Source organism: Camarhynchus parvulus, chromosome 1A (assembly GCF_901933205.1).
Source record: "Camarhynchus parvulus chromosome 1A, STF_HiC, whole genome shotgun sequence".
NCBI classification, from domain to species: domain Eukaryota; kingdom Metazoa; phylum Chordata; class Aves; order Passeriformes; family Thraupidae; genus Camarhynchus; species Camarhynchus parvulus.
In genome coordinates, this window is record NC_044586.1 from 70155074 (window position 1) to 70179045 (window position 23972).

Sequence of the window (23972 nt, forward strand, 5' to 3'; positions counted from 1 at the left end):
TCCCACGTGGGAGTTGGAGGCCAAGCAGTGACAGTGACAGGGGCAGTGACGGGGCCAGAGCTGTCCCCGGGCAGTGCCAGGGCTGAGCCTGAGCTCCTCCAGCTCTGCCATGGTGTGTTTGTGGATGGAGAGAGATTCATCTTGGAATCATGGAGTTGTTTAGGTTGGAAAACCCCTCAGAGCCCATCCAGTCCAACCATCCCCAGCACTGCCAAGGCCACCACTGACCCTGTCCCCAAGTGCCACATCCACATGGCTTTGAAATCCTCCAGGGATGGGCACTCCAAAGCTCCCTGTGCAGCTGTGCCAAGGCCTGATCCCCTTTCCATGGGGAAATTGCTGCTGGTGCCCAGCCTGAGGCCGTTCCCTCTGCTCCTGTCCCTGTTCCCTGGAGCACAGCCTGACCCCCCCGGCTGTGCCCTCCTGGCAGGGACTTGTGCAGAGCCACAAGGGCCCCTGAGCCTCCTTTGCTCCAGGTCAGCCCCCTCCCAGCTCCCTCAGCCCTCCTGGGGCTCCAGCCCCTGCCCAGCTCCATTCCCTGGACACCCCTGGCTGCCCTTCCTTTTCCATGTTGTTGTTATTGGTGTGGGATGGATCAGGCTGGACCTGGAGCAGCCCCTGAGCAGGGAAATCAGAGCTGCAGCTCTGGGCTGGTCATTTCTCCCCTTTTGGACACATTCCCGTGTCCAGCTGGGTTTCCTTGCCAGACTTGCCTGCTGCTGTCACCAGGATGGTGTCTGGCATTCCTTGGAGAGTGGCAGTCCCTGTTTTGGGAAGGTGGCTGCAGGTGAGGTGGGCACGCAGCCCTGACCCAGGTGGTGTACCCAGATCCTCATCCCATTTCTTGGTGGTATTTTGTGTGCTGCCAGTGAGGATTTAGCACTTTTCTCTCGGGTCTCTCTCACCCCAGCTCGTGTTTTCCCCGAATCTGAAGCCTTTCCTTGCAGCCAGTTCCCTTTTCCCGTTCCTGGCTGGAGCAGCAGCTGCGGTTTTATGGGCGCTAGAAACACAAACAAACCCCACTGGAACGTGCCCTGGAGCTGCCCGGGCTGCAGGGGAGGAGTTAACCCCCAGAACCCCTCAGGTTGGGTTCCCTGCCACACCTGGGGAGCAGGGACCATCCCGTGGGGTTGGGGGGCATCTGGAGGAGCTTTTGTGCCACCTCTCCCGGGATGGCGGCGGTGACGCCTCCAGGGCCGCGCTGTTCCTCCTGTGGCTCCAGAGCTCCTGACCACTAAATGCTGCTCTTGTGGCAGAGCTGGAGAGCCTGCTGGCCTCGGGGCAGGGAATTCCTGCTCCTGGGAACCAGCCTTCCCATATCCTGAGTGGGTTTGTCCCTCCCGGGGCGGCAGCTGCTGCCAGGGGAGGCCCGGAGGGTTTGGGGGCTGCTGGGACCCTCTGAGAGGTCCTTGGTGACTGGTGGGACTGTGGGGTGATTTGGGGGCTGCTGGGACCCTCTTGGTGGGTTTAGGGGCTGGTTGCACCCTGTGAGGGGGTTTGGGGACTGGTGAGACCCTCTGAGAGGGTCCTTGGTGACTGGGGGGACCCTCTTGGAGGGTTTAGGGGCTGCTGGGACCCTCTGGGGAAGTTTGGGGGCTGATGAGATCCTCTCAGAGGGTTTGGGGGCTGCTGGGACCCTCTTGGTGGGTTTAGGGGCTGGTGGGACCCTGTGAGGGGGTTTGGGGACTGGTGGGACCGTCTGAGAGGGCTCTTGGTGACTGGGGAGACACTCTGGGGGAATTTGGTGACTGTTGGGACCCTCAGAGGCTTTGGTGACTATTGGGACCCTCTTGGAGGGTTTGGTGGCTGGTGGCACCCTGTGGGTGTGGGAGTCCTTGGTGACTGGTGGGACCCTCTGGGGGAGTTTGGGGACTGGTGGGATCCTGAGAAGAGGTTTGGTGACTGGTGAGACCCTGTAGGGTGAATTGGGGGCTGATGGGACCCTCTGGGGATGTTTGGGGGCTGGCGGGACCCTCTTGGAGGGCTTGGGGACTGGTGGGACCCTGTGGGAGTCCTTGGTGATTGGTGGGACCCTCTGGGGGAGTTTGGGGGCCCTCTTGGTGGGTTTAGGGGCTGGTGGGACCCTCTTGGAGGGTTTGGGGGCTGGTGGGATCCTGAGAAGGGGTTTGGTGGCTGGTGGGAGCCTGTGGAAGGATTATGGGGCTGGTGGGAGCCCTGTGGAAGGGGCTGGGCACTGGTTTGGGGGCAGGCTGTGGATGGGGGTCGGGGCCCGTGGGGAGCAGCAGTGGGGCCCTGCCTGTCCCTCCCTCCCGCAGCAATTCCAGAGGTTCGTGTGTGTGTGGAGAGGCTCCAGTGCCACGTGTCCCCTGGCAGGGAGCAGCCGCCCGTCCCCAGCTCCCGCGGCCTCCTCAGAGAGTCTCACACGTTATTTTCGTGTGTCTGGGCTGCGTGAGGGAGATGCGGCAGCACGAGGGGGATTTTGGGGAGGAAGAGCCGCCCGTGGTGTGGGTGCAGCTGAGGTGTCTCTGTGGGCAGCTGCAGGAAGTGCAGCAAAGCAGCTCCTCGTGAGCTCTGCAGCACCTTCCTGCCCGGCCAGGGCTGCTGATGGCCCAGATAAGGCCTCTTGTGTCTTGTCACTGCCGCTGGCACTGTCACACCCTCCCCAGGGCGGCCTTGGGGCCGGGCTGGTCTCATCAGCTTCTGATCCCAGCCCTGGTGCTCCGAGGGGCTTGGCCCTGCATCCACGGGAACGGTGACAGTGGCCTCCTGCACATTGTCCCTCCCAAACCTCCCCGGGCTCCTGTCCAGGGCAGGCCATGGAGCTGGGAAGGGGCTGGAGAACCAGGAGGGGCTCAGGGGGCTGGGAAGGGGCTGGAGCCCCAGGAGGGGCTGAGGGAGCTGGGAAGGGGCTGGAGAACCAGGAGGGGCTGAGGGAGCTGGGCAGGGGCTGACCTGGAGCAAAGGAGGCTCAGGGGCCCTTGTGGCTGTGCACAAGTCCCTGCCAGGAGGGGACAGCCGGGGGGGTCGGGCTGTGCTCCAGGGAACAGGGACAGGAGCACAGGGAACAGCCTCAGGCTGGGCCAGGGCAGCCTCAGGGACGATTTTGGGGAATTCCCCCATGGAAAGGGCTGTGCAGCCCTGGCACAGGGGTGGGGTCACCTGGGGACATGGTCAGTGGTGGCCTTGGCGGTGCTGGGAGTGGTTGGACCCGACACTTTTCCAACTCAGTTCCCTGATTTTGAGTCAGCTCTGCTCCAAAGCTGCTGTAATGTTGCTGTTTTCTGTGGGAAAAGCCTCTGCCCTGGTTTTAGGACCTTGCCCTGTTTTTGAGCAACCTGCAGTCACAGCCCTGCAGCAAATGCCCATCAGGATGCCCAGTCAGGCGTTGGGAGGTGCCAGCTGGGTGTTCATCCACACCTTCACCTGCCAGCTTGTGTGTCCCTCAGAGGGGAAAGCTGGGAATGAGCTCTGCAGGGGCTGGGATGGAGCTGGAACCGCTGGGAATGAGCTCTGCAGGGGCTGGAACCGCTGGGAATGAGCTCTGCAGGGGCAGGGATGGAGCTGGGATGGCTGGGAATGAGCTCTGCAAGGGCAGGGATGGAGCTGGAACCGCTGGGAATGAGCTCTGCAGGAGCTGGAATGGCTGGGAATGAGCTCTGCAGGGGCAGGGATGGAGCTGGAACCGCTGGGAATGAGCTCTGCAAGGGCAGGGATGGAGCTGGAACCGCTGGGAATGAGCTCTGCAAGGGCAGGGATGGAGCTGGAACCGCTGGGAATGAGCTCTGCAAGGGCAGGGATGGAGCTGGAACCGCTGGGAATGAGCTCTGCAAGGGCAGGGATGGAGCTGGGACCGCTGGGAATGAGCTCTGCAGGGGCAGGGATGGAGCTGGAACCGCTGGGAATGAGCTCTGCAGGAGCTGGAATGGCTGGGAATGAGCTCTGCAGGGGCAGGGATGGAGCTGGGACCGCTGGGAATGAGCTCTGCAGGGGCAGGGATGGAGCTGGAACCGCTGGGAATGAGCTCTGCAGGGGCTGGAACCGCTGGGAATGAGCTCTGCAGGGGCAGGGATGGAGCTGGGACCGCTGGGAATGAGCTCTGCAGGGGCTGGAACCGCTGGGAATGAGCTCTGCAGGGGCAGGGATGGAGCTGGGACCGCTGGGAATGAGCTCTGCAGGGGCAGGGATGGAGCTGGAACCGCTGGGAATGAGCTCTGCAAGGGCAGGGATGGAGCTGGAACCGCTGGGAATGAGCTCTGCAGGGGCAGGGATGGAGCTGGAACCGCTGGGAATGAGCTCTGCAAGGGCAGGGATGGAGCTGGAACCGCTGGGAATGAGCTCTGCAGGGGCAGGGATGGAGCTGGAACCGCTGGGAATGAGCTCTGCAAGGGCAGGGATGGAGCTGGAACCGCTGGGAATGAGCTCTGCAAGGGCAGGGATGGAGCTGGAACCGCTGGGAATGAGCTCTGCAGGGGCAGGGATGGAGCTGGGACCGCTGGGAATGAGCTCTGCAGGAGCTGGAACCGCTGGGAATGAGCTCTGCAGGGGCAGGGATGGAGCTGGGACCGAGGGCAGGTACCACTGCTCTGTCCCTCTGCGGGGCTGTGGGGACACAGGGCTGGGCTGCAGCTGTGGGGACACGGCCCTGCTGTCCCTAGGACACAGTGGCTCTGTCAGGCCTAGCTGAGGACAATGGCTGCCTTCAGCCTCGCCACAGGCTGGGGTTGGGCATGAGCAGAGCCGGGGCTCTGGTGCCTTCAGGGGATGAGCCCAGTGAGGGCAGCTGGGCTCCCCTGCTCAGGCAGGGGATTGGAAAGGACAGGGATAAGCTCCCGGAGGGGATCAAGGTGAGCTCAGCAGGAAGGAGGTCAGACAGTGCCCGTTCCTCACGGGAGCAGTGGGAGCTGGTTCCTGCAGGAATGGTTGCAGGAGCGGGCTCTCAGCTCTGCCTGGGCATGTGTCAGGTGTTCCCAGCGCTGGGAATTCCTGCAGAGGTGTGTGGAAAGCCCAGCCAGGTGGTTTCCTACAGCTCCCTGACAGGAGGGTGGGTCCAGGTGGGGTCGGGCTCTGCTCCCAGGAAACAGGGACAGGAGGAACGGGAGCAGCCTCAGGCTGGGCAGGGGAGGGGCAGGGTGGACATCAGGAGGGATTTCCCCGTGGAAAAGCTGGCCCAGCCCTGGCGCAGCCTGGCAGTGCCTCAGCACCCTCACAGCCAAGAATGTCTTGTCGATATCCCATCTAATTCCAGCTGGCAGCAGAGGCCGTTCCCCCTTGTCCCGAGTGCCTCTCAGGTGACCACAGCGCTGTCCCAGTGACGTGCCAGCGGGGCAGGGGGGACAGGGGCACTGCAGACAGCCCTGCGTGTCCCAGAGCCTCTCCTGCCCCAGCTCCTCCCAGCAGAGTGGGGCTCTCCTGGGGCATTTCTCCATCCATCTAACTTCTCCTTCCTCCCTCTCTGAGTTCCTCTCGGCTCTCCTGGCTCAGGTCTGTCTTTTCCCTTCACGTTTTCTTTCCCCCCTGTTTGGATGGGTTTGGGCTGTGTCTGGAGGCTGCTTTGCTCCTGTCACACACGATCTGCATCCACATTCTTCCCACTCTCCCTGGCATCCCTGTTTTCCCTTTTTCCTCCCAAGTCCTGGCAGTGGAGTCACCTCACCACCATTAACGCAGAGGGAGAAAATGTGGATTTTCTTCTGGATTCTCCCTCTGACCTGAGGTTTTCTTGGCAACTCTGGTTTTATACGAGGGCCTTTCACAAGTGTTGGATTTCTGGGGAATTCCATCGAGGGTGTTGGGGTTTTGTACTTTTGTTTAATGCTGGTGCAGAACTCAAGGTTTGCCGTGTTTGGGATCCGGGTCTGGTTTCAAGGAGCAGCTCCAAGAGCTGCTGGAGCTCCTTCCTTCATCCCCATCCCTGGCAGTGCCCAAGGCCAGGCTGGGCACTGGGGCTGGAGCACCTGGGACAGTGGGAGGTGTCCCTGCCATGGCAGGGGTGGCACTGCAGGGGCTTTGGGCTCCCTTCCCACCCAACCCATTCCAGGATCCCCTGATTGCAATCCTGGCCTTTTCAGGGAAGTTTTTTCCCAAGAAAAAGCAGTTCCTTTTTCCCAAAGGCCCTTCTGAGCATCCCTGGGCATGTGCCAGCCGCTCCTCCTGGCCCGAGGGATGCAGGTGGCAGCAGGCCAGGCAGGAGGAATGTGATCTGTCATCCCGGCACGTGGGGATGAATCGGCAGCCCCAGAGATGCAGCGCTCCAGCCTGGAGCCTGCCGGGTGGAGTCATGAGACAGGCACAGGGCTGGGATCCTCTGAGTCATCCTGGGAGAAATCTGTTCCCGGCTCCAGAGCTGTAGGAAGCGCGGGGGGAAGCGCAGGGAGCAGCTGGGAGCCGTGGAGCCCATCCCGGGGAGGGTGTGCGGGGAGGAGCCGGGCTGGGGGCAGCTCCCCCCGCTGGGATCTGCTGCCTTTCACCATAAAAGGGGAAATTCTCCTTCACACCTCGTGCGGAGCGTGTGTGAGTCCGCAGGGAGGGGGAGAAGGGAGCATCCGAGGAGGGAAGGCTGGGGAGGGTGTGGCTGTGAGGGAAAGGAGGTGGAGACCTCGTGTCCATGGGGACATGGGATGGGGCTGCAGGGGTGTGGGGCTGGAGATGGGATGGGGCTGCAGGGATGTGGGGCTGGAGGTGGGATGGGGCTGCAGGGGTGTGGGCCTGGGGGTGGGATGGGGCTGCAGGGGTGTGGGCCTGGGGGGTGGGATGGGACATGGGATGGGGCTGCAGGGACGTGGGGACAGAGATGGGATGGGGCTGGAGGGATGTGGGGACAGAGATGGGATGGGGCTGCAGGGATGTGGGGCTGGAGATGGGATGTGGCTGCAGGGATGTGGGGCTGATGTCCTGACCAAGGAGGCAGTTCCAGTTTGAGAGGTGGAATTCCAGTCTGTGTCCCACTGGAAGCACTGGATGCAGCTCCAGGAGGATCCATAGCTTTGTGGAGTTATAAAAACAAACAAAACCCCCCTGACTAAAGAGCCCCCGTGCCCCAAACCAGTCCCAGTTTCTCCTGGTGTTGTCAGCCCATGGAGTGGGGCACATCCTTGTTCAGGATTGACCCCAAGCTCCTGGGGTTCCTGGAGTGCTGCAGGGCAGAGCAGCTGGCAGCACACCTGGCACAGTGGGGAACCCCAGATGGGGGGGAAGGATGGATGGGGGACAGGACAGAATTCCCACTGGGAAGGGAGGGAAGGGATCGTGTCCTGCCCCAGAGCCAGGGGGTGAGGAGGGGCCCGTGGCTCCCCGAGGCAGCACCTGGGGACTTGCTGAGATGTCCTGGGAGCAGTGCTGGCCTGGGGCCTGTCCCATCCAGGGCAAGGCTGCTGTGGGATTTGCAGCTCTAGGTCCAGATGGAGACTGCCAGGCTCCAAGTAAATCCCGGGATTTACCGGGGTTTCCTGCCTGAGACGGGGCGGGAGCGGGGCTGGGATGGGCACGGGGGGAGGGAGCGCGGATAGGGTCAGCCAGGGACCCCCGGGAGGGGACAGGACCCTGCCATGGCCACAGAACAGGGACATGGATTCATGGAATGGGTTTGGGTGGGGACCTCAGAGCCCCTGCCGTGCCACCCCCGCCATGGCAGGGACACCTCCCACTGTCCCAGGTGCTCCAGCCCCAGTGTCCAGCCCGGCCTTGGGCACTGCCAGGGCTCCAGGGGCAGCCCCAGCTGCTCTGGGCACCTGTGCCAGGGCCTGCCCACCCTCCTGGGATGCTGGAGCTCCAAAAAAGGGGAAGGGGACCTCAGGGTGTGCTGAGGGCTGGGTGACATTGTTCAGGCATGGGGGAGCTCACCTGGGGGTGTTTGTACCTGTGAGGAGCTCACCTGGGGGTGTTTGTACCTGTCAGGAGCTCACCTGGCTGCAGCTGCTCCACCTGTCTCCCACGTGCAGCTCTTGTGCTTCTCTGTTCCGTTGGGTGTTTTTAATGGAACCATGGAATTGTTTGGGGTGGAAAATCCCTCGGGGCTCATCCAGTCCAACCATCCCCAGCACTGCCAATGCCACCACTGACCCTGTCCCCAGGTGCCACATCCACATGGCTTTGAAATCCTCCAGGGATGGGCACTCCAAAGCTCCCTGGGCAGCCCCAGCCAAAGCCTGACCACCCCTTTCCACGGGGAAATTCCTGCTGCTGTCCAACCTCACCTCCCCTGGCCCAGCCTGAGGCCGTTCCCTCTGCTCCTGTCCCTGTGCCCTGGAGCACAGCCCGACCCCCCCGGCTGTCCCCTCCTGGCAGGGACTTGTGCACAGCCACAAGGGCCCCTGAGCCTCCTTTGCTCCAGGTCAGCCCCTTCCCAGCTCCCTCAGCCCTCCTGGGGCTCCAGCCCCTTCCCAGCTCCCTCAGCCCCTCCTGGTTCTCCAGCCCCTTCCCAGCCCCCTCAGCCCTCCTGGTTCTCCAGCCCCTTCCCAGCTCCCTCAGCCCCTCCTGGGGCTCCAGACCCTGCCCAGCTCCATTCCCTGGCAGCATCCAGGGGGTTCTGCTGCCTCTGTTGGCTCAGGCTCAGGAAGGACTCAGGCCCTTGAAGGTGCCAAATTCTGTTTAGGGAACATTCCTGCAGCACCAGGTGCCAGTGCTGGGAGCAGAGCTGAGGCTTTGGCACACGGGAATTCCTGGGATAAGCCAGGGTAAGTCCTCCTGAGCCATTCCAAGCTTGTCTAAGGGACAGTGGCACCAGCCAGGCTGGGAGAGCTGGGGTTGCTCCCCGGACAAGAGAAGGCTCCAGGGAGAGCTGAGAGCCCCTGGCAGGGCCTGCAGGGGCTCCAGGAGAGCTGCAGAGGGACTGGGGCCAAGGCCTGCAGGGACAGCACCCAGGGAATGGCTTCCCTCTTGTAGCCATCCCATTGTCTGTCCCTGAAATCATTTCAATGGGATTATTGCACATTATTTTCCTTGGCTCTGCTGCCTCATCCCAGCCCATGAGGGCTTTGGGGTTCGTGGAATTTTCCAAGCACTGGGTTGGCTGGAAGGGAGTGACAGGAAAAGGGGGACAAGGTGAGAATGTCACCGTGCAGCACCCCAAAAGCAAAATCCCATCCCCTGGCCCTGGCTTTGGGCAAAAGGAGGATGAGGAAGGGGCTCTGGAGGAGCAGGGAGAGTTGGGAGCTGCTCACAGCTCTTGGATCTTTTCCCAGAAATGTTTGATGGAAAATGTGGACTCTTCTCCCTGGGTCTGGAGCGAGAGACAGGGACGTGCTGGGCTCATCCCAGCTCCTGCTCTGGTCTGGGATGGTGGGAAGGAGGCAATGGGGACATGGTGGGCTCATCCCAGCTCCATTCTGGGATGGGTGGGAAGGAGGCAATGGGGACGTGCTGGGCTCATCTACTGCGGTTCCAGTGCTCCTTGTCTCATTCTGAACAGATTTGGAGCATTTTTCCCACTTTCTAGTTGATGCAGGTATTCCCATCAGGAGCCTCTGTGTCCACCCAGAGCCCCTGGGCAGGGCTGTGCCCGTGTCCCAGGCCCCATCAGCCCGGGATGCCCTTGGCCCCGCTGTTTTCCCGGAGCCTTTGGGGTCAGTGCTGGGTCCCGTGTGCCCGCCCCGGGATTGCTCCGTGCCTGCAGCGGTCCCAGCAGGCCTGGGATGTGTCTGTGGGATTTATCCCAGCCCCGTGTGCCCACGCAGGGATCATCCCCAGGGCTCTGGGATCATTCCTGCCTCTGGGAATGTCGCTTCTGCTCCGGGACGGGGCGCGGGGGGGTCCCTCCTGTCCCTCCTCCCCCGAGCTCTGTACATCCAAACCAGCCTTAGTCCTTAATCCATGTCCAAGTTTGGAATGCTTGCAGCGTGTTTGCCCCGTTTTCTGGCTGTTAGCCGTGGTTTTGGGGCTTTTAGGTGTTATTTTGCTGGGACTGGTGTGTCTGGAACCAGCTGTGCTGCTGAAATCCCCGGGGGGACGGGGTCAGCACAGACACCACTCAATATTCCTGAAAATCCAGGCAGGACAGGAAGCTGACATTGGAGAAAATGTTTGAATTTTCAGTGTTTCTGTCGAACTTATCGTTAATTCCATTTTTTGGTGTTTTTCAATAGTTTGTTGCTCATTTTTCCCTGACCTTTGCCCCATGTCTGACTTGGTTTTACCCGTACGTCGTCTTGGTGGTTTAGGGTTGTTTATTTTATTGCTGAACTCTTTAATGGTTGTTTTTTTGTCCAGCTTGGTAAATCCCAAGATGGTTTGGCTGAACGGGGGGTCAGTCACTTGCTGAGGGTTTGGAAAAACCTAAACCTACGCCAGAGATGGGATTTATTTGGGTCAAATTCCAAGTGCTTTTTCTGGGAAATCAGGGTTTTGCTGTGGGGGAAGTGAAGCAGTTTGGGGCAGAGGGGTGGCCGTGCCCACGCACCTGGGCCAGGGGGTGGCACTGCAGGGGCTCTGAGGTCATTTCCCACCCAGCCCATTCCAGGATTCCACGATTCTCAGTTTTTCTGGCAGAGCAGCAGCAGAGATGAGTGTTTGCTCTCTCAGGTCTGAGCTGTCATTCCAAGGCTGGAAGCTCCATGTGTGGAATGTGCCAGGCACATCCGTGAGGAGCACTCCTGCTCCAGCTGGATTCTCCTGTGCTCCACAGGACGGGGAATTTATCTTCCTTACTCCACTGAGGCTTTGCTGTCTTCCTCAAAGTCCAAGTGATCCAAGGATTTGAGTTTTTTCAGGAAACAGGGGACTTTAGCTGGTGGAGATGAGGAGCTCCTTGAGTCACATGGGAGCACGTGGAGTGTTCCAGGCCTGTCCTCTGCTGCCCAGGATCCCCTCCAGGGCGGCTCCCAGGTGCGTGAGGGCCCAGCCCCTGCCCGGCTCTGTTGGCTTTGGGTGGAGGAGCAGAGCTGTGTTTCCTTCTGGGAAGGATCCCATGGGGCTGATCCCCAGCCCTTCCCATCAAACAGAGCCTCTGCCCCTGGCCCAGGTGTGGGTGTGCCTCGGGGTCATGGAATCCTGGAATGGGCTGGGTGGGAAGGGACCTCAGAGCCCCTGCAGTGCCACCCCTGCCATGGCAGGGACACCTCCCACTGTCCCAGGTGATCCAGCCCCAGTGCCCAGCCTGGCCCTGGGCACTGCCAGGGATGCAGGGGCAGCCCCAGCTGCTCTGGCAATCCCAGCCCAGCCAAGAATTCCTCATTGCCAAGATCCCATCCATGCCTGCCCTCTGGCACTGGGAGCCATTCCCTGGGTGCTGTCCCTGCAGGCCTTGGCCCCAGTCCCTCTGCACTTGGCAAACTGCATTCTCCAGGAACTTCCACTAAAATGGGGAATTTTGAGTCATGTTTTGTATGGTTTTCTTCCCAATATCCCATCTACATCTCCCCTCTTCAGACCCCTGGGATGAGCTGGGAAGGGCCCCGTGTCCTGCTGGTCTCCAGGAGCTGGGGTCAGGCTGGGAGCGGCTCCAGGGACAGGTCTGCAGGTGAATCCTGGAACATCCAGAGCTGGAAGGGAGCACAGGGATCACAGATCCAGCTCCTGGCCCTGCACAGACACCCCAATGATCCCAGGGAGGGGATTGCATCCCTAGGAGGGGAGCTCTGGCAGCCTCAGGGGCCGAGCCCATTCCCCAGGGAGCCTGGGCAGTGCCCAGCACCCTCTGGGGCAGAACCACTCGGCTCTGTGACCTTGGGACTCCTCCCAGCCTGTTCCAGCCTTCCCAGATAATCCATGTGGGGGGATGAGGTGGGTTTGGGGGAGCTGGGTGTTCCTGGGGTGCATTGGGAGCAGGAGCTGCTGGGAATGTGCTAATCCCAGGAATCCCTGGCAGGGCTCGCGGCTGGCAGCACTCCCTGGTGCTTCCATTCCCATCTCCCTGCTCATTCCCAAGGATCAGAGGTGAGGAGCTGCTCCAGGTCCCTGGGGCAGGACTGGGACCATGGCTGGACCCTCTGGGGTGGTGTGCCATGGGGTTTGGGGGATGGACATTCCCAGGGATGGGCATTGCCGAGCCTGAGCAGGGCAGGGCTCCTCTCCAGGCTGTGGGGTCAGGCTGAGGGACAGCTCCAGGCTCTGGGGCTGCAGGTGCTCCCTGGGAGCTGTACCTGCTTCAGAAAATTCCCTGGTTCTCTGGGAAATGCCGATGAGGAAGCTGAGGGCTCCAGACAGGATCATTTCCCCATCCTGGAGCAGTCTGTGGTCGGTGGGGTTTCAGTTCCCCTTGGATTCAGCCTCTTCCTCCTCCTGCACCCTCTGCCATTCCCGCTGCCCCAGGAGAGGCAGGTCCCTGGCGAGGGCCCTCCCTCATGGAGGGGATTCCCTTCTGCAGCACAGATCCTGTGAGGAGCCCTGAGGGGGCTGGGAAGGGGCTGACCTGGAGCAAAGGAGGCTCAGGGGCCCTTGTGGCTCTGCACAAGTCCCTGCCAGGAGGGGACAGCTGGGGGGGTCGGGCTGTGCTCCAGGGAACAGGGACAGGAGCAGAGGGAACGGCCTCAGGGGGGATTTTGGGGAAATTCCCCCATAGAAAGGGCTGTGCAGCCCTGGCACAGGGTGGAGTGCCCATCCCTGTTGGGGTTTCCGAGCCGTGTGGATGTGACATTTGGGGACATGCACAGTGCTGTTCTCGGGGAATTCTCGCAGTTCCCTCACTGACGGGACATTTCCTCCCCTGTCAGTTCTGGTGGCTCCGGCACTGCCGAGCCCGGCTGAGGCCCCTGTGGAAGCTGACCCCATTCCCACTTCTGCATTCCTGCCCCCTGGTTCCTGTCCCTGTCCCTCCCTGCAGGGCTCCCCCCGGCTGTGCCGCGCTCCGCCGCGCAGCCGCCGCCTGAGTGGGACACAGGGAACAAAAGCTCCTTCTGCCCTTGTGGGAGATGTTGGTGCTGGCAGAGGCCGGGTGGAAATGATCCCTGCGGGGTCAAGACAAACTGAGGCAGGGCTTGGATCATTCCCTGTGCCCTGGCAGCGCGGAGCAGGGAGGGACTTGGGCTCCCACGTGTGATCCGTGAGGGGCAGCCCTGGCTGGGATTTGGGTTTGGGGTTTCCCTCTGTCCTTGGCTGCTCTGCAGGGAATTGCCCGGCACGGACAGGACCAGGGCACTGAGGCCTTTTGTCCTGGAGCTTGGAGCTGCTCTCTGCCTGTGGCTGGATCCTGTCCCACTGTCCCTCTGTGTCCCTTTGCCAGTTGGGAACAGCTCTGCCCTGGAGCCAGGCTGGGAGAGCTGGGGGTGCTCACCTGGAGGGGAGAAGGATCCAGGGAGAGCTCAGAGCCCCTGGCAGGGCCTGCAGGGGCTCCAGGAGAGCTGCAGAGGGACTGGGGCCAAGGCCTGCAGGGACAGCACCCAGGGAATGGCTCCCAGTGCCAGAGGGCAGGCATGGATGGCATCTTGGCAATGAGGAATTCCTGGCTGGGCTGGGATTGCCAGAGCAGCTGGGGCTGCCCCTGCATCCCTGGCAGTGCCCACTGCCCCAGGCTGGACACTGGGGCTGGAGCACCTGGGACAGTGGGAGGTGTCCCTGCCCATGGTGGCACTGGAGGGCTCTGAGGTCCCTTCCCACCCAAACCATTTTGTAATTCCCACATATTTTTCCCCCAGGGCAGGAGGGGCCATGGGAGCAGCCGGGGCTGTTTTTAGGCCGTGGGTAAATGTTGGCATCCCCATAATTATCACCCGAGGTGCCAGTGGAGCTGGGAATGGCTCCCCGGGGAAGCTGCTGGAATTTGGCATCAGGTAAAAATAGCAGAGGTTCCTCCCCAGAACGCTTTTAGCAGCTCTGGCCATGGGACCGTGGCTGGACACCGGGATCCTCCTCCCGGGGGAGCTGAGCCACAGCACCCACCCAGCTCCAGGCCATGGAATCAGGGAATCCTGGCATGGCTGGGTGGGAAGGGACCCCAGAGCCCCTGCAGTGCCACCCCTGCCATGGCAGGGACACCTCCCACTGTCCCAGGCTGCTCCAGCCCCAGTGCCCAGCCTGGCCTTGGGCACTGCCAGGGATGCAGGGGCAGCCCCAGCTGCTCTGGCAATCCCAGCCCAGCCAGGAATTCCTCATTGCCAAGATGCCATCCATGCCTGCCCTCTGGCAGTGGGAGCCATTCCCTGGGTGCTGTCCCTGCAGGCCTTGGCCCCAGTCCCTCTGCAGCTCTCCTGGGGCCCCTCCTGCACATTTTCCCCCCAGCTGGGTGTTACTGTCACCTGGCTGCTCTTGGTGGAAGCCCAGAGGATGTGAGGTCCAAAGGGACCTTCAGGGATCCCCTGGGATCCCTTAAAGCAGCTCCTGGGCCCTCACAGCTTCCAGTTTTCCTGGAGGGCTCCTCCAAAGAGACCTCTGGCTCCTGCCCCGTGTGGGTGGTGGTTTGAGGTGCTTTGAGGTGCTTTGAGGGCTTGTGGGGCCGTGTCCCCCAGGATTGATGGGAACCCCTCCTGCTCAGCCGTGCTGTGGCTGGGGCAGCAGTGGCAGCTGCAGCTGTGCCCGTGTCTGTGTCCCGCTGCCAGCAACGCTCGGGGCCGGCGGCGCTTTCCTGCGCCGGGCTCTCGGAAGCAGGTGGGGCTTTTTTAATTTAATTACTTCCTCTTCTGCCTTAATGTTTCCAAAGATAAACACAGCTCTCCCTTGGAACGGGGTCAGGGAACAGCTGGGCTCTGCCCAGGCTGTGCCGAGCCCGCTCCCAGGCCCAGCTCTGGGAGGTGGTGGGGATCTCCCAGGATCTGCCCCTGCCAGGACAGCAGGGATTCCATGCCGGGCTGCTCCCTCCTCACTGCCCACTCCTGCATCCTGGGATCTCCCCTGGGGCGCGTGCTGAGTGCCATCCCAGCAGGGCTGGCTGTGGGCAGGATCCAAGGGGATCTTCCTGCAGGATCTGGGGTGGTGGGAGAGCGGAGAGCCCCACACTGCACAGGCTCCTGGGATTTTCCAGCTGTGTTCTGTGCCAGGGATTTGCCAGCGTTCCTGATCCCGGGGAGTCTGCACCCCCAGCTCCTGGCAGGGCAGCTGGCACTGCCCCTGGGCTGTGTCCAGGGGGACATGGCTCTCTCCAGCATTTCTCCTGGATTTGAGGGGGATTCGGGGGAGGTTGAGAAGGATTAGGAAGAGGTTTGAGGAATAATGACATCCTGGGACAGGGCTGGTGAGAGCCAGGGTGGGGGGATCAGCGCTGACCCCTCCTTCCCCTGCCTCATTTCAGCTTCCTACAAACACCCTCACCCTGAGCCTGCCAAAGCCATTGCTCCCTGGATTCCGTAGGGAATGGGAGCTCCATGAAGTGCCATGCTGGGAGTGTCCCCAGCTCCCCGTGCTGGCCAGGCAGTGACACCCCTGCTGCTGCTCCAGGACGTTGTAACTGGGAGTGAGTCACCCCGGGCTGGGGGCTTTGCCTCCCCGGGAAGCGTTCTGTGGCTGGATGGAGTTTTTCCAGCCTGGAATTGCATGCAGACAGTTTGTTTCCTCACCCAGCTCTCTGTCTCAGGCTGTGGGTGATCCTTATCTCCCCTGGGTGATCCTTATCTTCCCTGTGTCCAGCGGGTCAAGCACATCCTCAGACATCACTGAGGTGACCATTAAACAGGGAGCGAGGCCCTTATTCCTAAGTTTTCCCCTTTTGTTAGCTGCACTCAGGACAGGAATTGCTGTTCTGGGTGTGACTTTGGGAGACTTTTGCCCTAAATCCCCTCCAAGTCCCTTTGGCCGAGCCAGAGGTGTCCCTGTCACCCTGCTCCTGCAGGGTTCCTGCTGTCTGGGAAGGGCTGTGTCCTTCCCAGGCTCCTTGTCCCATGGGATTGCACTAAAACATGGAGAGAACCACGAGAGGGAAATTATTCCTTGGGATTTTGTGTGTCCCGTTCTGGGGGACACAGCGGCCATGCCACAGGGGGGATGTGGCCTTGGGGACAGCTGGAGGGGACACTGGGGGTCTGGTAAGTGCCACTTCAGGAAGAGTTTCTCCATGGAAAGGGTTGTCCAGCGCTGGAACTGGAATTCAGGGTTTGCAGTGCCCATCCCTGGAGGTGTCCAAGGGATTCCTGCAGGTGGCACTCAGGGCTCTGGGCTGGGGACAGGTGGGCATTGGGCACAGCTGGGACTCAGTGATCCCAAAGGGCTTTTCCAGCCTCAGGGATGCCGGGATTGGCACAGGGAGCTGCCAGCACCTGCCATTGGTGCTGGTGGGGACAGGGCTGTCCCATGCCATGCTGGTGGCCAGGGTGGCACAGGGGCTGTGTGCCCTCCCTGGGCTGGGTGGGCTGTGGGGACAGGGCTGTCCCATCCTGTGCTGGGACAGGGGCTGTGTGCCCTCCCTGGGCTGGGTGGGCTGTGGGGACAGGGCTGTCCCATCCTGTGCTGGGACAGGGGCTGTGTGCCCTCCCTGGGCTGGGTGGGCTTTCCTGGCGGTGGCTGGAGCGGCGGGGCCACCCCAGCCCCACAAACGGCCCCTTTGTTCCCTCCATAGAAAGGCCATTCTCGGGGACACGTCCCAGGGAACAGAGGCTCCTTTGTCCCCACAGCAGACACTCGGGTGTTGTTCTGGGTGGGCTTGGGGGCGGGGGGCTGCAGGGCTGGGCTGGGCTGGGCTGGCTCATCCCTGTCTGTGCCTTATTGCTGCTCTTTGGGAGGGAGGCAGGAGCTCATGGCCAGGGCTGGGATAGCCCAGCTCCCCACTCAGGTGATGATTCCTGGTGAACAGAGGGGTGAAGGATGGGCTGGATGTCCTCAGGTTGGTGTGACATGTCCAAGAATCATGGAATGGCTTGGTGGGAAGGGACATCAAACCCCATGCAGTGCCACTCCTGCCAAGGCAGGGACACCTTCTACTGTCCCAGAGTGCCCAGTGCCCCCAAAGGGGCTCCAGGAGAGCTGCAGAGGGACTGGGGCCAAGGCCTGCAGGGACAGCACCCAGGGAATGGCTCCCAGTGCCAGAGGGCAGGCATGGATGGGATCTTGGCAATGAGGAATTCCTGGCTGGGCTGGGATTGCCAGAGCAGCTGGGGCTGCCCCTGCATCCCTGGCAGTGCCCCAGGCCAGGCTGGGCACTGGGGCTGGAGCACCTGGGCCAGTGGGAGGTGTCCCTGCCATGGCAGGGGTGGCACTGGAGGGCTCTGGGGTCCCTTCCCACCCATCCCATCTCAGGATTATGATGCAGGCATGGGAAAGGGGATGCAGCTCCTGGACATGACTGGAGGGATGACAGGAGGTGGTCCCAGGGGTTTGGGGCTGGGCCAGGATGGCATGGCATGGCATAGGATGGGATGGCATGGAGTGGCATGTCACCATGCTAGGTGATCACCCCTGGTGTGGCACACAGCCTGTGCCTGTCTGGGAGCTCCTGGCAGCTGCAGCCTCACCGTTTTCCCCCAGGCTTTTCCTGCCCGGTGCCGGTGCCACGCGGGGCAGGTGCTGCAGCTGGGCCAGGCCCGGGCCCAGCTCTGGGGCCGTGCCAATCCCGGATCCTGGGGAATTCCAGGGGCAGCTGCTGCAGCCCCAGTGCCAGGCTTTGGTCCTGCCATGGCCCCCCTGGTGTGTCCCAGCAGCTGAACAGGGCAGGTTTGGTCCTTGGGCCCACCTGGGCTGGCAGTGGCTGCTGGTGACAAATCCCACTGGCTCCATCGGCGTGGGAATGTCCTGCACAGGGCTGTTCTCTTCTGACACCGTGGATCCATGGAGTCAGGTTGGAAAAGCCCTTTCTGTCCTCTGAATCTGACCATTCCCAGCACTGCCAGGGCCACAGCTGACCCTGTCCCCAAGTGCCACATCCACATGGATTAGAAATCCCAGCAGGGATGGGGACTCCACCACTGCCCTGGGCAGCTGTGCCAGGGCTGCACAGCCCTTTCCATGGCGGAATTTCCCCAAAATCCCCCCTGAGGCCGTTCCCTGTGCTCCTGTCCCTGTGCCCTGGAGCACAGCCCCGACCCCCGGCTGTGCCCTCCTGGCAGGGACTTGTGCAGAGCCACAAGGGCCCCTGAGCCTCCTTTGCTCCAGGTCAGCCCCTTCCCAGCTCCCTCAGCCCCTCCTGGTTCTCCAGCCCCTTCCCAGCTCCCCCCCCTCCTGTTCCCCCCTCCCACCCCTCAGCCCTCCTGGTTCTCCAGCCCCTCCCAGCTCCCTCAGCCCCTCCTGGTTCTCCAGCCCCTCCCAGCCCCCTCAGCCCCTCCTGGTTCTCCAGCCCCTCCCAGCTCCCCAGCCCCTCCTGGTTCTCCAGCCCCTCCCACTCCCTCAGCCCCTCCTGGTTCTCCACCCCTGCCCAGCTCCCTCAGCCCCTCCTGGTTCTCCAGCCCCTTCCCAGCTCCCTCAGCCCCTCCTGGTTCTCCAGCCCCTTCCCAGCTCCCTCAGGAGTTCTCCAGCCCCTTCCCAGCTCCATTCCCGGGACACTCCAGCCCCTCCAGGGCTCTCCTGGCAGGAGGGGCCCGGAGCTGCCCCCAGGATTCCAGGGGTCCCTGGGCAGGGCCAGCACAGGGGACAGTCCCTGCCCTGGGGCCGTGCCCTCCCTGGTCTGGCTGTGTGCCAGGCCCTGGCAGTGCCCTCCCTGCTCTGGCTGTGTGCCAGGCCCTGACAGTGCCCTCCCTGCTCTGGCTGTGTGCCAGGCCCTGGCAGGAGCCACCTCTCAGTGCACAGGTAGGACAGAGTGACTGGAGGATCGGGGAGTCCCAGAGTTGGTTGGGTGAAACGGACCTCAAACCCCTCCAGTGCCACCCCTGCCGTGGCAGGGCCACCTTCCCTGGTGCCAGGCTGCTCCAGCCCCATCCAGCCTGGCCTGGGGGTTTCCAGGGATGGGGCAGGGGCTGCTGGCAGTGCTCCCCTCTGTGTTGGTTGGTGCTGGTTGATGCAATCGCTCCCAGGGCTTGCAGGACATTTCCCAATCCCTGTTTGGTGCTGCCCAGGGATTCATGGCTCCTGCCTCGTTCCAAGAGACCCATCAGGGCCCTGCTCTGGGCTGGGCTGGGCCTCGTTTGCCTGTGCTGGAGCAGCCCCAGGCTGGGCTGGGGTCAGAGCTTGGCTCCAAGTGCCCTCAGCAGCAGCTCCAGGTCCTGGCAGGTTGTGGGGCCTTGCACCTGCTCTGTCCCTGCCTTTGCAGGAGCCACCTCAGAGAGTCCAGGCAGGGCTTTGGAGCACCAAGGATTTTCTGGTGCTGTAAAGCTGCTGAATTTATAAATAATTCCTGCAGCTAGAGGCTCTGGGAAGCCTCAGCTGATGCTTCCAGGCAGGCATGAGGCTGCCCCTGAACCTGGGGGAGCTGGAGCATCACTAATGGTGTGAAATGAATGTTTCTGGAATAATTTAAGGTATCTGAAGGTACTGGATGTTTCTAAAGTGATTCCACACTCTCCTGGCTGGACATCATCTCTAGGTTGGAGCCAGGGGGAAGGAGGGCAGGAACAGCTCTGGCTTCTGTGGGGAGGACTTGGAATCGTGGAACAGTTTGGGGTGGAAGGGACCTAAAGTCTCATCCAGTTCCATGGCAGGGACACCTCCCACTGTCCCAGGTGCTCCAGCCCCAGTGCCCAGCCTGGCCTTGGGCACTGCCAGGGATGCAGGGGCAGCCCCAGCTGCTCTGGGCACCTGTGCCTGCCCCAGCTCTGAGCTGTGTTGTGTGAACTTTGTGCTCCCCTGGATGATTTCACCCCGAATTCCCGAGGTTCAGGGATGTGGGAGTCGTGTCCCAGCCTGTAGAGGAGCCGTTCCTGGGGACTGGCCGGACCAGTGGTCCCGTGCTGGTGGTGAAACACCTGCAGTCACCTGGGAGGGGAGGGTGTCAGGTGTGAGGGGCTGGGACAGGGCTTGTTCCAGACAAGCTCCTTTGCCTCAAATCCCGCAAAAATTCCCTTCTCTCTCTCTGTTGTATTTAGCTCTTCAGGAAAAGGAGACTCAGGGCTGCCCCCAGCACTCCCTGCAGCCCCTGAAAGGTGCCTGTGCCCAGCTGGGCTCGGGCTCTTTCTCCAGCAGCTCTGACACAACCAGAGCACACAGCCTCGAGCTGTGCCGAGGGAAATTCAGGCTGGAGAGCAGGAAAAAGCTTTTCCAGCAATGGGGATACAGTTCTGCAACGGCTGCCCGGGGAGGGGGTGCAGTCCCCATCCCTGGGGGTGTTTAACAAGCCTGGATGGGGCACTGGGGGCCAGGGGCTGGGCTGGGCTCCATGGCCTTGAAGGTCTCTCCCAACGTGGTGATTGTGTGAATTCTGTGGGTTGTGTGAAAGGGCTGCAGGAGCTGCTGCAGGGCTGGTTCCCTGCCCAGACCCCGTGGCTGCCCCGGAGCAGGACCTGCCTGTGGGGCTGGCAGGGACTGGGGCTGCCGTGCTCCACCCGTGAATCCCCCGGGATTTTCCGGGGAGGGTGGGCGCCTCCTGCAGGCTCTGGGAGCACCCCAGCCCCGGGAGGGAGCGGCCTGGCTGGTGTGTGTGCAGGGCTGAGGCGCAGCTCCTCTTGTCCCACCATTGGGGGGACACGGGGGACACGCTCGTGTGTCCGTGACCCGTGTCCGGAGCAGCGCCCTTCCCGGCAGTGTCCGGCCGTGTCCCGGCGTGCCAGCGCTCCCAGCCGGGGTCATCCGGTGCCGTGCCTCAGCCCCGTGTTTACCTCTGGGCTTATTTAGAATTTCCTGTATCACAACAACATCCCGTGACCTTCCAGCGCGGCCGGGGCGGGGCCGGGCTGCCCCAGGTGTCCCCCAGGAGCCGCAGGAAGGATGGAGCAGCAGCTGCCTGCGGGCCGAGGTTCACAGGCACACGTGCTTTCCCAGGAATCTCCGGCTTTCCCAGGGATCTCAGCTGCGATGGCAGGAGAATGGATGGGGCAGGTCCAGCTCTCCCGGGCAGGAAGGGACGCGCCGATCCCGCAGCCCGATACGGAGCTGAATGGTGGGAAGTGGGAAAGCTGGGATCAGACTGCCCCGGGAGCAGCTGAGGGAAGTGCTGGGTCCCTGAGTCAGGCTGTTGGTGACAGTCCCCAAAATCAGGATGTACCTGCCTGCAGCTGGCTGGAGGGTGGCAGCTCCTGGCTCTGGGAAAACCCCGGGAGCTGAGGTTCCCATTGTTCTCAGGAGCCCTTGGAATGATTTCTGTTTGTGTTGAGGACACGGAGCCTGAGATCCCCCCAGCCCTGGGCTGAGCCCAGTGGGCAGCAGGGCAGGGAGATCCTGCCCCTGTGCCCCTCAGGTGCTGCCCCAGCCCTGGGGACACAGCAGCAGCACCTGGAGCTGCTGCAGAGCCCAGAGAGGCCCCAGAGCTGCTCCAGGGCTGGAGCCCCTCAGTTCCCAGGGAGCCAGGCTGGGAGAGCTGGGGGTGCTCACCTGGAGAGGAGAAGGATCCAGGGAGAGCTGAGAGCCCCTGGCAGGGCCTGCAGGGGCTCCAGGAGAGCTGCAGAGGCACTGGGGCCAAGGCCTGCAGGGACAGCACCCAGGGAATGGCTCCCACTGCCAGAGGGCAGGCATGGATGGCATCTTGGCAATGAGGAATTCCTGGCTGGGCTGGGATTGCCAGAGCAGCTGGGGCTGCCCCTGCATCCCTGGCAGTGCCCAAGGCCAGGCTGGACACTGGGGCTGGAGCACCTGGGACAGTGGGAGGTGTCCCTGCCATGGCAGGGGTGGCACTGCAGGGGCTCTGGGGTCCCTTCCCACCCAGCCCATTCCATGGTTTTTTGGTCTTGTATCCTCTCCCCTTTAACTGAGGATATTGCAGCAAAGCCGTGGCAGGGCTGGGTGTGTAGGATGCAGCTTGGAGCCGTAATCCTGACGTGTGGATCTCAAGGGATTTTCCTGTCTGGAGCTTGAGCCGAGCCCTTGGCACTGGGAGCGGGCAGGCTTTGGCCAGGGCTGGGAGCACTCGGGGCCAGGGCTGCCTCCAGGGGGATGTGGGGATGGAGCAGGGTCAGAGCAGGGACGTGGTGACAGAGGGGGGATGAGCGGGGCTGTGGTGACAGAGCAGGGCTGTGGTGACAGAGCAGGGCTGTGGTGTTGCAGCACGTGGCCAGGCAGGATCTGGTTGACCCCATCCCTGTGGATATTTGGTGCCCAGTTTGGCTCCAGCCTTTCCATTTTGAGCCCAGGGCTATAAATGGCCCCTTTCCCTTTCCCTTTCTCTTTCTCTCTCCCTGCTAAATCCAGCTGTGGCTGCCGGGTGCTGAGCAGGGCCCTGGGGACTTGTCTGGGCTCCCAAAATAGCCCTTCCCTGGGGCTCCTCCTGCTTTCCCAGCCCCATTCCATGGCCAGGACCCGGCTCCCGGGATGGGAGAGGCCCCGGGTGGTCCCTGGACAGGGATAATCCCTCCCTCTGGAAGGGGCTGCAAGGAGCCCCCTCTCCCCACCACGGGGCTGCCTGCCTTCCTGGCTGGGCCAGAATCCTTGGCATTTGTGATTCCCAGCTGGATCCAGGAGCAGCTCTGTCTCTGGAGAGGCCTGAGCAGTGTGGGAGCCCTTCCCAGCCTGGCAGGGTCTGTGACAGGAGCACTTGGTGGCACTGTCACCTCGGGCTGTCCCAGAGCCGGCTGGTTCTGGAGTGCCCGCCTGTCCTTCTGGGCCTTTTCCAGGCTGTCCATGGGAAACAGCAGGACCTAGGGTCTGGAGTGATGTGGGCTGGGGGCAGGTGAGGGTTTGGAGCGCTGCCAGTGCTCCATAAAGCCCCGGGGAAGCAGGAGCTGTCAGGAACCCAAAATAAACCCCAGGCAGGATTATTTGGGGAAAGGCCAGCAGGGAGATGAGGAGCAGGGAGTGCAGCTCAGAGCGGCGGTGCTGGCCGTGTTGGGATCACAGGGAAGGAAGTTCTGCCTGGAGAGAGACCAGACCTGCTGCTCCAGTACCATTCCCACGTCCAGAGAAGGCTCTGGGAGCTGTTTGCTCCGGGGTTCCTTGGAATCTCTGCTGTTCCCTGCTGGAGTGGGCAGTGCTGCTCGGCCTGGGAGGGGCTGGGGTCTCTCCTGTGCTGCCCCATCCATGGAGAGCTGGAGCACCCCGGGGTTGTTCCAGCCCGGCATTCCTGGGGAGCGGGGGTCCCTGCTGCCCTCTAATCCCATCTTGTCTCCACAGGGAGCGGGGATGGACAGGGCCAGATCCTGCAGCGCTTCCCGGAGAAGGACTGGGAGGACAACCCCTTCCCACAGGGCATCGAGCTGGTGAGTGCCTGGGGACCCACGGGTGACACTGGGGGTGACACTGGACACATCCCACGGGGTCTGACTGGGGGGCCAGGAGGGAGCGGTTCCCTCCTGCCCTGGGTGCATCTCCAGCTGTGGAACTCTCCAGAAACGGTGGGATGGATCCAGCACAGGCTCCTCTCCTGGCCTCCTGCTACCCCTCCTCTTCTGGGATGCAGGAATGCCTCCTGGAGGAGCCATGGATGCAGCCTTAGGGTCCACAGCCCCCCAGGAGAATGGCCAGGCCTTTCACACAATCACACAGAATTCACACAATCACCACGTTGGGAGAGACCTTCAAGGCCATGGAGCCCAGCCCAGCCCCTGGCCCCCAGTGCCCCATCCAGGCTTGTTAAACACCCCCAGGGATGGGGACTGCACCCCCTCCCCGGGCAGCCGTTGCAGAACTGTATCCCCATTGCTGGAAAAGCTTTTTCCTGCTCTCCAGCCTGAATTTCCCTTGGCACAGCTCGAGGCTGTGTGCTCTGGTTGTGTCAGAGCTGCTGGAGAAAGAGCCCGAGCCCAGCTGGGCACAGGCACCTTTCAGGGGCTGCAGGGAGTGCTGGGGGCAGCCCTGAGTCTCCTTTTGTGCAGGCTGAGCACCCCCAGCTCCTGTTGCCCTGCCTGAGGCTGGGTCCCAGGGCCTGGGTGTCCCCAGCCCTCCTGACACAGCTCTCCGGAGTGCTTTGGGATCAGCTCAGAGCTGGGACATTCCCGGGATGTGGAGCTGTGGGGATCCTCCAGCTCATCCAGGAGGGTGGGATTGTTCCCCTCGTTGCTGAACTGGAGTGGGAGCTCTTCCCAGTCCCTGCCCTGTGCCCTGGAGCTCCAGGCACCCTGAGGGAGGAGCTGGAGCCCCATTGCAGTGAAAAGGCTGGGCTGGGACAGGCTGAGCCCCGCAGGCTGAGCCCTCTGGATGCTGTCCAT

General features: G+C 62.3%; 1 protein-coding gene across 1 annotated transcript in view; it reads left to right on the top strand.

Moving 5' to 3' along the window:
• Nucleotides 1-23972, top strand: part of SBF1 (SET binding factor 1) — a 64391-nt gene that overhangs the window by 6446 nt on the left and 33973 nt on the right. Inside the window, 1 exon segment of the mRNA XM_030960157.1 lies at nucleotides 22939-23024. Within this exon segment, the coding sequence (XP_030816017.1) occupies nucleotides 22939-23024 (86 nt within the window).